The following is a 13,698-nucleotide window of genomic DNA, read 5'->3' on the forward strand; positions in this document are numbered from 1 at the left end:
AGAAATGGAAGCAGTTGGCCAACATCAGGAAATTCGCCCTTTTCCTCACTGCAGTGTGATCTCGGAGTTGGTATATATAGTTAGTGCTGGTGTGGGGGGAAATGCTGCACACCTGGGTGGGTTTGAAATACTATGATGTGTGAGACAGGGAACTGTTGGCCAAACAGTTACTTACCCTGTCTCACATATTCCCTGAAGTGAACGTTCGATGAATGAATGTTTGCTGGGTTGTGTTCACTGATCGGATGTTCGATGATTTTTTCATTCGATCAGTAAACATAGACCAGAACTAACACTGTTAGCTACACCTCTAGAGTGAAGCTATTTCTTGTACAGCATGTGCTTAAAATATCTGCTACAAAGTTTGTATACATTTTCTCTCAGTCATATATTTTGGCCTCTGGCCTGTGTAACACATCATCTGAAATTATATATATAAGAATTATGGCTTCTTAGACAATATATAACATCAGTACACATTTATCCTGTATTATTTTTATGCCCAATGCTTGTCTATTAGATACTATAATGAGTGGGTGGTGGGTACATCATTAAAAAACAGAGCATAACACTGGTGTAACTGTAGTACTGCCCATTCAATCAGCTGGTGGGTAAAGGGAGAGAAGATGGTATTTAGTATGAAAGCAATGGAACTGCACTGTGGCTAAATCTTTTGTTTTTGGTGACAAGGGAAATTATTTCTAAAGATACTTATTTGCTTCCTATTAATACCTTACTGCATTGTGAGTAAACAGGGACAGTCTCCATGGAGGGCACTTGGAAGTACCATATTTCAGGTAGAGTATTCTGAATATGTAGATAGGTATGTATTTATAAATAGACAGATATAGATATATCGATAAATATGGAGGATTTTGCAGTTCTGTTGTGCTTTTCACAAAATATTCTGAACTTAAATCCAATGGCACAGATATAAAAAAAACTCATCCTACCAAACACATTGTTTGGAAAGCAGAATAGTCCACAAGGTATAAGAACAGGTGTCTAAGAATAAAGAATTCCAGTTCACATCTTGGTTATCCTAAATAAGTAAAACCTCATGATAAAAGAGTAAGGAATTCAGTATAAAATATAGGCACCAGTATTCCAATTCATAAACTGCGCTTAAAATCCTGGTGTGATCCCTCCTACCCACCCACTCCACCACATACTTCCATTCTGAAAAATGTGACTTTATTGAATGGCCTGTGTGCAAGTTGATTTTACTGATATATGCTTTATTATTTTTTTAAGAAAAAATGTGTTTTTTTTCTGTTTTTCAGTTTATCACTCTCACTTGTAAAGTCCTACATTGGAGAAATTGATGTAAGTATTGAATTTTGGCCTATATAAAATTTTGCATGTATGTTATAAACAATAAACAGCAAACATATTTATAGAAAAAAAGCTTGTTTATGGCACCAGGAATATTTTTCACTTCTGTTTTTTGTCCCATCCCACTGATAACATCAGCTCTATCTAAACCTCTGTATTTTAAATGGATGCTAGAATTTTCACTCAGTCACAGCTACCGTGAAAATAGAAGAGCTTATAAAGAACCCCTGAGATATCAGCATATTGCACTTCTGGTATACCAGGGTTATTTCATGGTAAGGATGAAAAACTGCATTATGTAAATGCTTGTGTTCCTTTGCAATAAATGGAAGACAATGGATGAACAAAATGCAGTAATTTGGTTCAGCTATCATTATGTTTGTCTGGCAGAAATTTATAGTACCTGTGAGTGGGGTCAGTGTAACTGTTTTCAATGCTGGAATAATACATTTTTCCTGTAAATTATTTATTTTATTAATACATATAGTATGTTCTGGATAGTCAAAATGTTTTGTCTGATATAATCAGCCTTCATTAGCCCTCTCAATCTCTATCCCCACACAGTATGCTCTGACTTCACACAGAGTAGGATAGCAACAATCAAATACAGAAAGTAAATGAACCTTTATCTGGATTATAGAACAGTGAGAGTGCTTAAATGCCTACAACAAATCATGAAAGACCCACAGGACAAGTTTTATTTGAAAAAGCTTCTCCTTTCATTAGATAGCAGTACTCAGTTTAAATATCTCTATGAGATTTGATTTGACATTTTCTGAAAAAAAAGTCTTTGTGATATTAAAGCTTACCATTTCTATTATAGTTATATAATATAATGATATCTCAGAATCACTTTTGCATTTTTATCAATATATCTAATTTTATAGACATCATATTTATGCTATGTTGAACATATTTATTTCTTTCATCACTGAGAAAAACATTAGATCTGTTGCACAAGGAAGAAGACATTTCACTCAATGCCCTTCTATTGCATTTTGGAACATTTGATGCAGGTTCCAAGCCCTTTTCTGCTTACAGTCATAATGTTGAAGAAACAGTCAATCCCCCCCCACTGCTTTTCTTTGACTCATGGAAGAATCCCCTGCTCCCAGACAAAATGCAGAACATTCCATAAATATTCTTTTGCCCTCCCGACTGTTCTGGAACACATTGCGTCAGTGCTGTCTACTGAATCCTTAATTAAGGCCTTAATATAACTGCATTAATCCATTCACTTATTACCCTTGGCAGCATGCTACTCCCCCCACCCCCCACCGAGCCTCTCACCATTCTGCAGAGAAGATCCACACATAAACAACAACAGTATTTATTTATTATATTTGTTGACATGGAAAGTCCAGCTGGGAATAATCATTCTTAGTGAATCACTGGGGAGAAAACTTCCAGTACAAACACTGCAACAGTCAAAGAGATATGGGGAGATGAACCCTCAAGTGAATTATGGAGCAAATAGGGAGGGTGCTTAAATGCCTCCATCAGATTCTGAAAGGACCCTGGGACAAGTTTTATTTGAAAAGGTTCCTCCTTTCATTAGAAAGCAATACTCATTTGGAATTGCTCTGTGAAAATATTTTGTTTGACTTTATTCTTGGAAAGAAAACCAGTGCAGATATTCATACAGAAAGGATAAAACAAATATATTTTACAGAAGAATAAATATAGGTAATATAGGAAAGGCATGGTGTAAACATCACTTGAATCTTAAATAAAACAAACTTGGCATGAACATAGTAGCAAGAGACAGGTTCCCAACTAAAAGAAAGAATCAATTCTCTGTTTAATATCTAGCCTAAACAATGGATTCCCTGTAAATATGAGATTAAATGCAAAAGGGAACCATCAGCTAGGGTTATGGCAGGTTCCCAGCAAAATATGCTGCACACAGAATGTTGCTCAGTCACACAGTTGTAAGTTAAAGACATGTTAGACTTCAGTATAGAAATGAGTTGTGAGTATTATGTGTGTTAATGCAAAATGATAAGGAGAGTTAAACATATATTAACAACTAAGAAGAGGCAATTGGCTTAAATAAAATTAGTATAATAAAATGTACTGGGTAATGAATCAAGTATACAGCTCCATTGAGTTAGAGGCTTTGTAACTGCAGTCTTAAAATATTGTTTCACTGTGATAAATGTCAGTTTGCATACAAGCTTATTCCAAAGTGTTCTTTGTCCTGCAAAAACACAGTTCTAAGATTTACCAGCTTTGTTTCTTAATTTGAGAAAACTAATTACAGCTTGCCAGCTTCCTAAGTTCACAATGAGTTCCTGGCATATAAAAGTATTAGACTGGGCTGGGTATTTAGTACAAATTTGATCTGAATAAGGGGTATATGATAAAATTCCAACTAATGTAGGTTGTACAAGGACAGAAATGGTGTGCTTTACCATAGCAATTGGCTTCAAAACCTAACTATTCTGTAATACACCTGATCTACTATGTACATGAGAGATGGCCATAAACATGTTAGTATATCAAATGAGAAAGGAGTGATGGTAGCAGGCAAATGTTCTGACAGCCATTGTTTTAAAAGAATTATTGCTTCCATAAAGTCTGCTAAGCTTCTAATTTATTCTAGCTACAACAGTAATAGAAGGCTTTTCATACATTAACTGCACATCAAAGATGCAAGAGAGGAGTTTTGCTGAACTTACATTTACAGGAGATAAAGTCTAAACAGGTGATGCTAAGACTTCCTCTTATCTGAGTTGAGGATTGAGTGTTGTTCAATGCATTGAAATGGAAATAAGCAGGATAATATATTTGATACTTAAATTTAAATAACATTAACTTGTTTTTACTATCACTAAGATACAATTCTACAACTCTTAGCCATAACTGCAGACTGTGCAAGGTGAATTGCAGTTTGGAATTAACAACCTCAACAGAATCAGCTGCATGGACAATTGTTAAGCTATCAGCATATTGGATTTGATTTGTATTGTATTATCAGAGTGATTAATCTTTACAAAAACTGTAAAAATAAGGCAAACCAATACAATAATCTAATACACTTTCAATGTAGAAGAGAGTACACGGTTTCCTATAACTCACATATGTTATCTAGACAATTAGAAAATATTTTTTTTGGCATTTAGTAAGAACTCACCTATTCATCACATTGAGAGTTTGGAATGACATACTCTTTCAAGTTCATTTGGGAAATCTAATAAGATTGAGCAAACTATGATACAACTGACAATAAACGTATTCTATGATGTCAGTCAAAGTCGTCAATCTTCCAAGGTTTGGATTAAACCAATGTTGAATGCCACTAATAAGAATGGAATTAGTTAGGTTCTACAGTAGTTTTTATTGACACATTTTTGATCATTTCTGATAATGGAGACAAAAACACAGTCTTGATATTTGCTTTCTCCTTCATTTCTTTAACCACCCCATCATCTCCTTCTCTCTCCATCTGCCTCCCTGTTTCACCGGGCCAGCTCTGCAGCTAAAACAGAAGCAAGAAGTGTTCCTCTATAATGGGTCTCACTCACAATAATGAAAAGTAGGGGAAGTTCCCCAATGCCCTGGCCAAATTTCAGCTAGTAGTATAAATAACACCTTGGGACTGCCCTGAAAAGAAGCTACTAGCTCAGTGGGGCTAACTCAGTCAACAAAAGGATAAATAAATAAATAAAAAGTATCAAATCTACTCTAAGTACACCCATTACATCACTTCCCTTAATCTGAATCTACCTTCAGAATATACCCTCAATACAAACAGACCCTAGCAATTTTAATATCACTGTTATTTACCATACTACATACTTACAAACTTTTTCAGTACAAATCACAATAAAGCGACCCCCAAATCTACTGAGAACATAAACTTAAACTCCTAGTGAATGCAAAATAAGGTAATCAGAATAATATATATATTATAAAAATAGATAAAGAGATAAGCAAACTCAAAATCAGCTTACTACCAAACAGGACCACAGCCCTCACACTTACTCTACAAAAAACAAAGTGAAACCAAAACCAGTTAAGAAAGGAATCACAGATACATTAAAAAATACCTGTATAAACTAACACATCTAGTACTACTTAATCCCCTGTTCCTTCCAGCTTTGCTCACCAACTGCCACATCCCACTGAAGAAACATATTACTGTTATTTTCACACAAACAAACAAGCACTCAACCTTATATCCACTACTATAACAATAACCCCCAAAATATCGAACGGTAACAGAAATGGCCTATGCCCATTAATACTAAACTATCTCACATCTACTACTATAACAGCAAATCCACAAATATTCAAATGTCACACAAATGGCCTGTTATTACTAATGTATCTGCCAACTGAACAAACATTTACCAAAAAAAAAAAAAACTCAATGCAAAAACATAGAGAATGGCACAAGTCTGAACCAAAATTACTTCCAGAATATTAGACATTCGCCCACATTCTGTCTTGAGTAATGCTAATCCTCCTCCTTGGCAGAACCCTAATAGAATACATACAGGTGATATAAATGCCTGTAGTATTTGAAACAGACTAGCAGACCACTCCATGTGGATATCACTTTATAAAACAAACATAATCACAAAAAACTGAACATGTTATTTGTTTGTTTGCTGACTGTGGTAGTGGACTCATCCCATTTCAGCCCCAGCCTCGCGAGTTTTAGAAGACGAATGACAAAGTCGTTCATATATGGAGAACACAAATATGCCTGATTTTGCAGATAATGCAGAAAGAGAATGGAGCATGACAGTGCACCATATTTAAATAATTATAATGTAGCAGACGTATCAGCAGGATGTGTGGCCAGTTACATAGTCAAAAAAGTTTAATCTTATCCTGTACTTCACACAAATACCAAATATCAAAACGAGTGAAATTCTGGTAGCTAAACTTAAAATCAACACAAAAATGAGTGTGTATAGCAGTACTCTATATACAAGTTAGCCTCTGAGAACATATTATCCTGAGTTGCTATAAACATATCTTTAGAGAAAATTATACTAGGTAATATTGATTTGCCTAAGAGCACTGAAAGGCCTGTGCACCATACCTCTCAAGTGTACCTCATTTGGGGTTTTAAAATGTTCACGTTCCTCGAAGTTCCTCAAAGTTCCACATTGAAAGACTCTGTCACACATTCAGTGTTAGGAATTTTTTAAGTGAAATCCAATGTAAATAGAAATCAATCATATTAATTCATTAAAAGATCTTCTTTATAAGTAAAACCAGCATAGTTTAACCATCCTATGACCTTCCTGGTTGAAGCTGTTAGTAAGCCATTAGTATGTGTTCCACATTTTGCCCATTTGTTCCACATTATGAGGGCTAGTGTTCCTCATTTTGGAGATGGAAGGTTGAGAGCTATGCTGTGCACACCTCATTATCGGACTTTGTAGAAAGACATAACTTATACAGGCAGCCACAACAACAGATAAGGTTACTGGAAAAAAAATTATTCTGGACTGGAAACTATCAACAGATTACAGTGAAATTACCTACATGGGAAATATGCCAGACACTGTTTGTAAAACTATCACAGTCTATGCCATATGGAAGAATACCAAAAATACATAGAAATGTCCGATTTAAAATATTTAGAAATAAATCCAAATTCAATAAGTAAAGTTCTCCTCTATTCGTAAACACAGCAACTGGAAACCATTAAAAATGTTACCTTTTCACAAAGCAGTGTTTAACTTTAATGAAACTGTTGTCACCATATTAGACTGTAATCTCTCAACACAGAAAAGATTAAGATCAAAGCCTGTACTACAGCTAGCAGCAAAAATAAAACAGCTAACATAAAACAAGGATAAAAATAGGGAAGAAGTAATCTAGAAAAACACAAGGAATATACAATAATAGCGATACTTCAAAAAACTAAGAACAGCGTCCAAAAAGCTAAACAGAATTATATTACACCAGCCTACAGGACGGCCACCAAAATCCAAAACAGCTTTGGTCAGCAGTCAATAACCTTATTCAGCCTGCTAAAAATCCAAGCCTTATCCTTTGCTAGATGAAACAGATTACAATATAGCATGTATATTTAATTCACACTTTTTATGTGCAGGCAACTCCCTTAACAAAATGAGCACACCAGACATGGCAGTATTTGACACAAGCAGTCTTCTCTCTCAAAAATTTCCACAATCTTTCCATCCCACCTCTCTTGCTGCTGCTGACCTGTGCTCAGAATATCTCGGAACTGTTCCAGAGGCCACAATATATGTACTTATAAACTGCTCACTTTGAGAAGCTACAGTCTCCTAGTTCTGGAAACAACCTTGCATCACCCATTATATAGGCAGCAAACATCCTGAACTAGCAGACCATGACTTTAAGCCATCTTACCCATTTTACTCATAATATTTGAAAAAAATGTATCCACCCACAGTTAACTACCTAACAAAAAGTTAACTTTCCACAAAAACAATATGGATTTAGGCCAGCCCACGGTGTATAAACTGCTTTACTAACTTTTAGAAAATATGTCCATGACCACTGTGCAATGCTGTGTTATTTGCCCTTCAAAGTTATAAAACCGACTCCCGAGATAGTGACTGTGGCTATGCTCGATTTGCATTTGAATTCTATCAACTGATCTCCCCATTACCAAACTGTTCTCCTTGGACGTGCCTTGTTACACTTCATTGATACCTTTTCTTTTGTCGCAACTCAGTCTTCCATTATGTACCCAGAAGGCTATGATGCTATGAAGCCAGAAATTCCATTGGCTTATCAATGAAATAAAAAATGTCATGAAGCAAAGGCAAAGCTTGGTTTACCTGGAAAAAAATCCAACTAATATTTTCCTACATGAAAAGTGCATACCCTTAAGAAAACAGACACAAACTTTAGAAAGCAATAGAGCACCTAACAAGACAGTCTTCCAACTCTGCCTCTCATAGGTTCATAGGTTTAAAGGTTTATACTAGGCTAATGACCACCAGGGTCTTTATAAGATTAGCCATGCAACCCAGCATAGCCCATTTTTTTTTCCCCAAGTTGCTTAGGTGCCTATATTGTGTGGTATTTAAAGAGGTAGCTAAGGGTTATGTGGGGGATATTAGTTGAAGATTAATTTACATCTTGTTGACATCTGTCCATCAGAGACACAGGGACAAGAATGGTGCTGAATATGTGATTTCTCATTCAGTGATTATGGTTTCTTTTGAATATGGTCAGGGATGAGGTCTGCACATTCATGTCATGTAGATGGGGAACTTATTCCATAATTCAGGGATCCTCTGAGACACATGCCTATCTCTCCAGCATGTTCTATTTATGTCGCAAAGGTCAGGTCCCTGTATCTAGTTTTTCTGGTGCTGTTTGTTTTCTGGATGTGCCTAGATCCCTTTTCAGTAACCTGTAGGAAAGTGAGTACAGAGATAGGGCCTTAAGGTGATCTGTGTAGGACAAGGCATCATACCCTGGATTTTCCTGGAGATGAACCTTTGAGGGAGTTCCAACTTTTGCAAGTGTCTGGTTAGATACATGCCAAAGGGGGCACTTTGCTCAATGATGGGTCTGTTAAGGGCTGAGTAGAGTGGTACTATAGCATCCTTGGACCTGGATGCTATACTTTTGCTTATGAGTTGGGCAACATTGTATGATTTTATTACTATCTTGGCTATGTGTTGGATGAAGGCCAGAATACTGTCTACATATGTTCCCAGATCCCTAACTATTGGGTCACTCTTAAGGATGTTTTATCAATGGAGTAATTAGCTTGGGTGGACTATTACCCAAAGGGCACTATAATGTAGTTCTTCACATTGACTTTTAATCCGTGGCTTTGACACCAGTCATTTGTTTGTGATAGGCCCTCTTGTGGGATGTTGCTCTCATGGGGGGACATATGATAGCTCCAAATTTACAGTCATTTTCAAACTAGGTGAGCTAGAGGTCTTTGACATTAGCCTTTGCTTCCGAGAAGTAGATGTCAAACAGGGGAAAGTCCAACACAGATCCTTGGGGTACTCTCCTGGTGGAGATGGTCTCACCAATACTGATTTCTTGGGTCCTATGAGAGTTTGTCAACAATACCTGAGTGGGTATTGTAAGTAACACCATTGTCAGCTCAAGGTAGGTGTTATGCACCATTTTCCCCACATCCATAGCTTTGGTGACCTTCTCAAAGAAGTTGACCAGGCTGTGTAGGCAAGATCTTCCCTTAACAAAGCCAAATTGGGATGGGTCCAGTGTCTGTATATTGCCAATGCCCTTGCTGATCATTTCCATAATAATTCATTCCATGGCTTTGCTTATCAGAATTGTCAGACTGATGGGTCTGTAGTTCCTGGGGTTGATGGTCCGCCCTTACGAAGTGGGATGACAGAAGTGGCCCTCCATTGACCTGGCACTTAATCTGTTTTGAGGCTGTAGCTGAAGAGTGTTGCAAGTAGTACTACTAGTTTATGTATGTGTTAGGCAATTTAGGAGGTAAACAGAGATATTACCGAGGCCCACTGAAGCAGTGTTTTTGGCATTAGTAAGTGCCTCCAGCACATATTCCCTGTTGATAGTGGATGGGGATATGCTAGAAGGGATATCACAGGAGGTAGTGGGAGGTGGGAGTTGGGATGAAGTTAGAGTTTATTTATGAGCCAGTAGATTTGCTGCATCTATATCATACTATTGTATGATGTAAATAGATAATGCTATTTCATTGTATCGATAATACTGAAACAACAAAATATCAAACAAACGGAACAGCATTTTTTTTCCCCAGGGAAAAAATTTGCTGCTCCGTAAAAAAAAAGAAATAAACTTAAACACAAATGTGCTCCCCACACCCCCCTACTTAAATATACCAACTCCGAGATTGCATCATAGTGGAGGAAATGGCAAAGTTCCGAAGACGGCCCATCAAATTTTTTCCCTGGGATACATATATACAGATAGGTTTACAATTAAAAGTATGAAATTCAAAATAATTTCATACTTACATGTCGACAATTAATGTTGAAACTGCAGATTTATGACTGTTCAGGTAGTAGTAAATCTGCAGTAATTGCCGAAAGTGTCATATTCGACATTTTACGGCAATTAACGACAATACCACCCTTACTGTAATTCCCAACCTCCTACAACTAACATCCCATTTATGCAAGGGGGCAAGCCCCCCCTGCACCCCCCAACTATATATTCCAACTCCAAGATCACACTACAGTGAGGAAAGGGATGTATTTCCCTAACCACACTGTACTGCAATCTCTGTACATCCCTTCGAACGTTTATATCTGCGAATGCACAGGACATTCACAAATATAATGTTCAAGCATTTGGAATGTACTCATATGAACCATTCGAACATCTGTAGTTCAAATAATTCATAGGCGTACACTCCGACATTGAGATATTAATAGTAAACCATATATATCTATATATATATATATATATATATATATATATATATATATATATATATATATATATTTATTTATTTGGTTGACCTTTATTTTTTTTAATAAAAATAAATTTAACAAAAATTAATATATAAAAATGACAGAAAATGAATACAGAGGATATTCTCAAAATGAAATGGGGGCATGAAGGCTTTAAATTATCAGGGCAGGCTGTGAACTCTGAACTTGTAGTCCTTAGCATATAATGTTTATTGTTAGCTAAAACATGTTGTAGTTTAAGACAGGCAAATACACATCTGACAATGAATAAGGCATGAAAGAATATTAAGAGAAAATGGCTGCTCACTGGTATGGTAGAGTTTTTGAACAGACTGCAAGCAAGACGGTCAGTCAAGAAAGTAGTTCCACTAAAACTGTGTAAGATACGCTCTTAGAAATATGCTTAAGTAGGGTGTGGCACACAAAATGAAACTACAATTCCCTGTCAGATATGTTGTCTATAGATAGAGTGAAGAAAGGGAAAATGGTGGCAGGGGTAGGTGGTAATTCAGTAATTACTTAAAGAAATTCTATTTCACTGAAAGGGTGGTTAGTCTTTATAATATATAGCAAAAAGCAATGGTATAGTGTAGGTGAAAAGAGTTACCCATGGATGCTTGGGACAGACTGAAGCAAGAATTATACTAAGCTAGAGGAGACCTGTTAAACAGAGACTAACTACAACATTCAGGCAAACCTATAAAATGTAACATACGTGATTACAGCTACAAGATGCTAACAATCTTTATCACTCAGATTCATTTATATATACTTGCATTTCACAGCAAGATCTGTGAGGTGATTGCTGTAAACTTTTTCAGTCATTATCTAGCTTCCATTTTTTTTCCTTTGGTTTATTGCCACTAACCTCTGACTCTACCATTGCCATTTCCTTATATTTCTCCATATCCAAAGTCCCCCCCCCCCCCATGTTACAGTTCCTGATGTATTCCATGCTGAGAGGGTCTTCCTTCCAGGTAATATCTTTACACAGAAGCTCCCCAGCTGTAAGTTACAAGGGGAGCAAGCCACCACACATCATGAATGGGATAGGGACAGCAAGGAGCCATCATATTGCCACTCATAGAGTTTTTCTTTTTAAGTCACACCCCCCGACATGTTGGTGCATGTCACCTAAGTAGACTTGCAATGGTACCATGAAGAAAATGCCCATCATCTATGTAATGACACATCCATGTTTGCCAAACCACCTAACAATACATTGTCTGTCTTAACATGGCCCTGGCACTACCACTAGGACTCAGGAAACATCATACATCCATCAGTCCACACACCCTTCCCTCTTGAAGAAGCACAGAGGTAATGACTATAATTCCCATTCCTGCTCATCATTTCTAGCAGGTGCTCCAGACACAAATCTAGCCACAGACTCTAGAGTTTTATACCTCTTATTGTTCAAAAATGTAAGGTGATGCAGAACATGTTCTTCTGTTAACTTTTTAAGTAAATTTGAGTAATATTAAAAATTTGTCCCTGGCTTTGGGCATTTGGCTTTGTCCAGAATTCTCGAATGAAAAAGCTAAGAGATATATCCTTACCTCTGAGATTGAGCAACATCAGAATTGAAGTATTTAAAATTTCACAACAAGGGGTTGTGCCATCTGAATAAAGCTAATTTTTGTTAACATAGGTATTTTGGTTGATAATATTTCTGCAGTGTTGCTGAAGGGGATGTTTTATCTTATCAAATCGACTTGAATGCCTTTGGGATAAATTCAGGAAGGTGGCTTTATGATAATTATTAACGGAATAATATACAGTCATAAATTATGATTCTGAACAACAACCTGAGAGCAATACACTGAATATCAATATCCAAAAGCTTTACTTTATTGTACTTTGAAATTTCCCAACAACACAAGGGCATATTATTCAATCCATATGCCATTTCATTATTATTCTGGTAGACGTGGATCCAGCAACAGTGGTCCCACTCCACAAGGGGGGTGCCTCTACATACCCTGGAAACTACCGCCCCATAAGCTTGACTAGCCTGGTCTGCAAAGCTATGGAAAGAATCATTATGGAACTCATAAACAGAGACATAGGGGACCTACAGATGCTTGACCCCACCCAGTTCGGCTTTGTAAAGGGCAGATCCTGCCTTTTAAACCTGGTTGACTTTTTCGAAACAGTCACTAGAGCCATTGATGAGGGCAAAGCAGTCCATACAGCATACCTGGACTTGGCTAAGGCCTTCAACACAATACCCCACTCAGGCATCATAGATAAGCTAAACAGCTTAAAAGTAAACCCTTATGTCACTAGATGGGTTGCAAACTGGCTAAAGGACAGAACCCATAAAGTTAAAATCGCTGGAGCAATGTCAGACTCAAAGCCAGTCACAAGTGGTGTCCCACAGTGATCTGTCCTGGGACCCCTCTTGTTCGGCATTTATTTCTCAGATGTTAAAGCAAACATGGGAGGGCTGTGGCTGACAAAGTTCACACATGACTGCAAACTAGGTGCCATAGTCGATACACCAGCAGATACACACATCCTACAAAAAGGCCTCACTGAAAAGGACAACTGGTGCCGTAGTCACGGCCTTAAACTAAATGCCAAAAAATGTATAGTTATCCCTTTTGGAAAAAACAAAGTACCCACAAATTATTACATAGACAGCAACCCACTGAGTACGGAAAAAGTAATCAGAGACCTAGGGACCCAAGTAGACAGCGACCTCTCATTTGACACACACGTTGCCAAAGTGGTTAGAAAAACATTCTACCTTGCACACCTCATCATGAAGGGTTTCACATCCAGATCCAAGGATGTCATTGTACCCCTATATTCCTCCCTCATCAGACCCATGATTGAGTACAATGCACCATTTGGTATGTACCTCACCCGGCACTTGCAACAGCTGGAGAGACCACAAAAGTACCTCACCAAAAGGATCAAGGGTCTCCAACATATGTCTTAT

At 37.2% G+C, this 13,698-nt stretch overlaps 1 protein-coding gene across 1 annotated transcript in view; it reads left to right on the top strand.

The window, feature by feature from the left end:
* LOC122816270 (bactericidal permeability-increasing protein-like) overlaps nt 1-13,698 on the top strand; it is a 707,989-nt gene that overhangs the window by 664,396 nt on the left and 29,895 nt on the right. The window contains exon 13 of the mRNA XM_044089007.1: nt 1,284-1,326. Within this exon, the coding sequence (XP_043944942.1) occupies nt 1,284-1,326 (43 nt within the window). The remainder of the gene's footprint in view (nt 1-1,283; nt 1,327-13,698) is intronic.

Source organism: Protopterus annectens, chromosome 12.part0 (assembly GCF_019279795.1).
Source record: "Protopterus annectens isolate FY-2018-M chromosome 12.part0, PAN1.0, whole genome shotgun sequence".
NCBI classification, from domain to species: Eukaryota; Metazoa; Chordata; order Ceratodontiformes; family Protopteridae; genus Protopterus; species Protopterus annectens.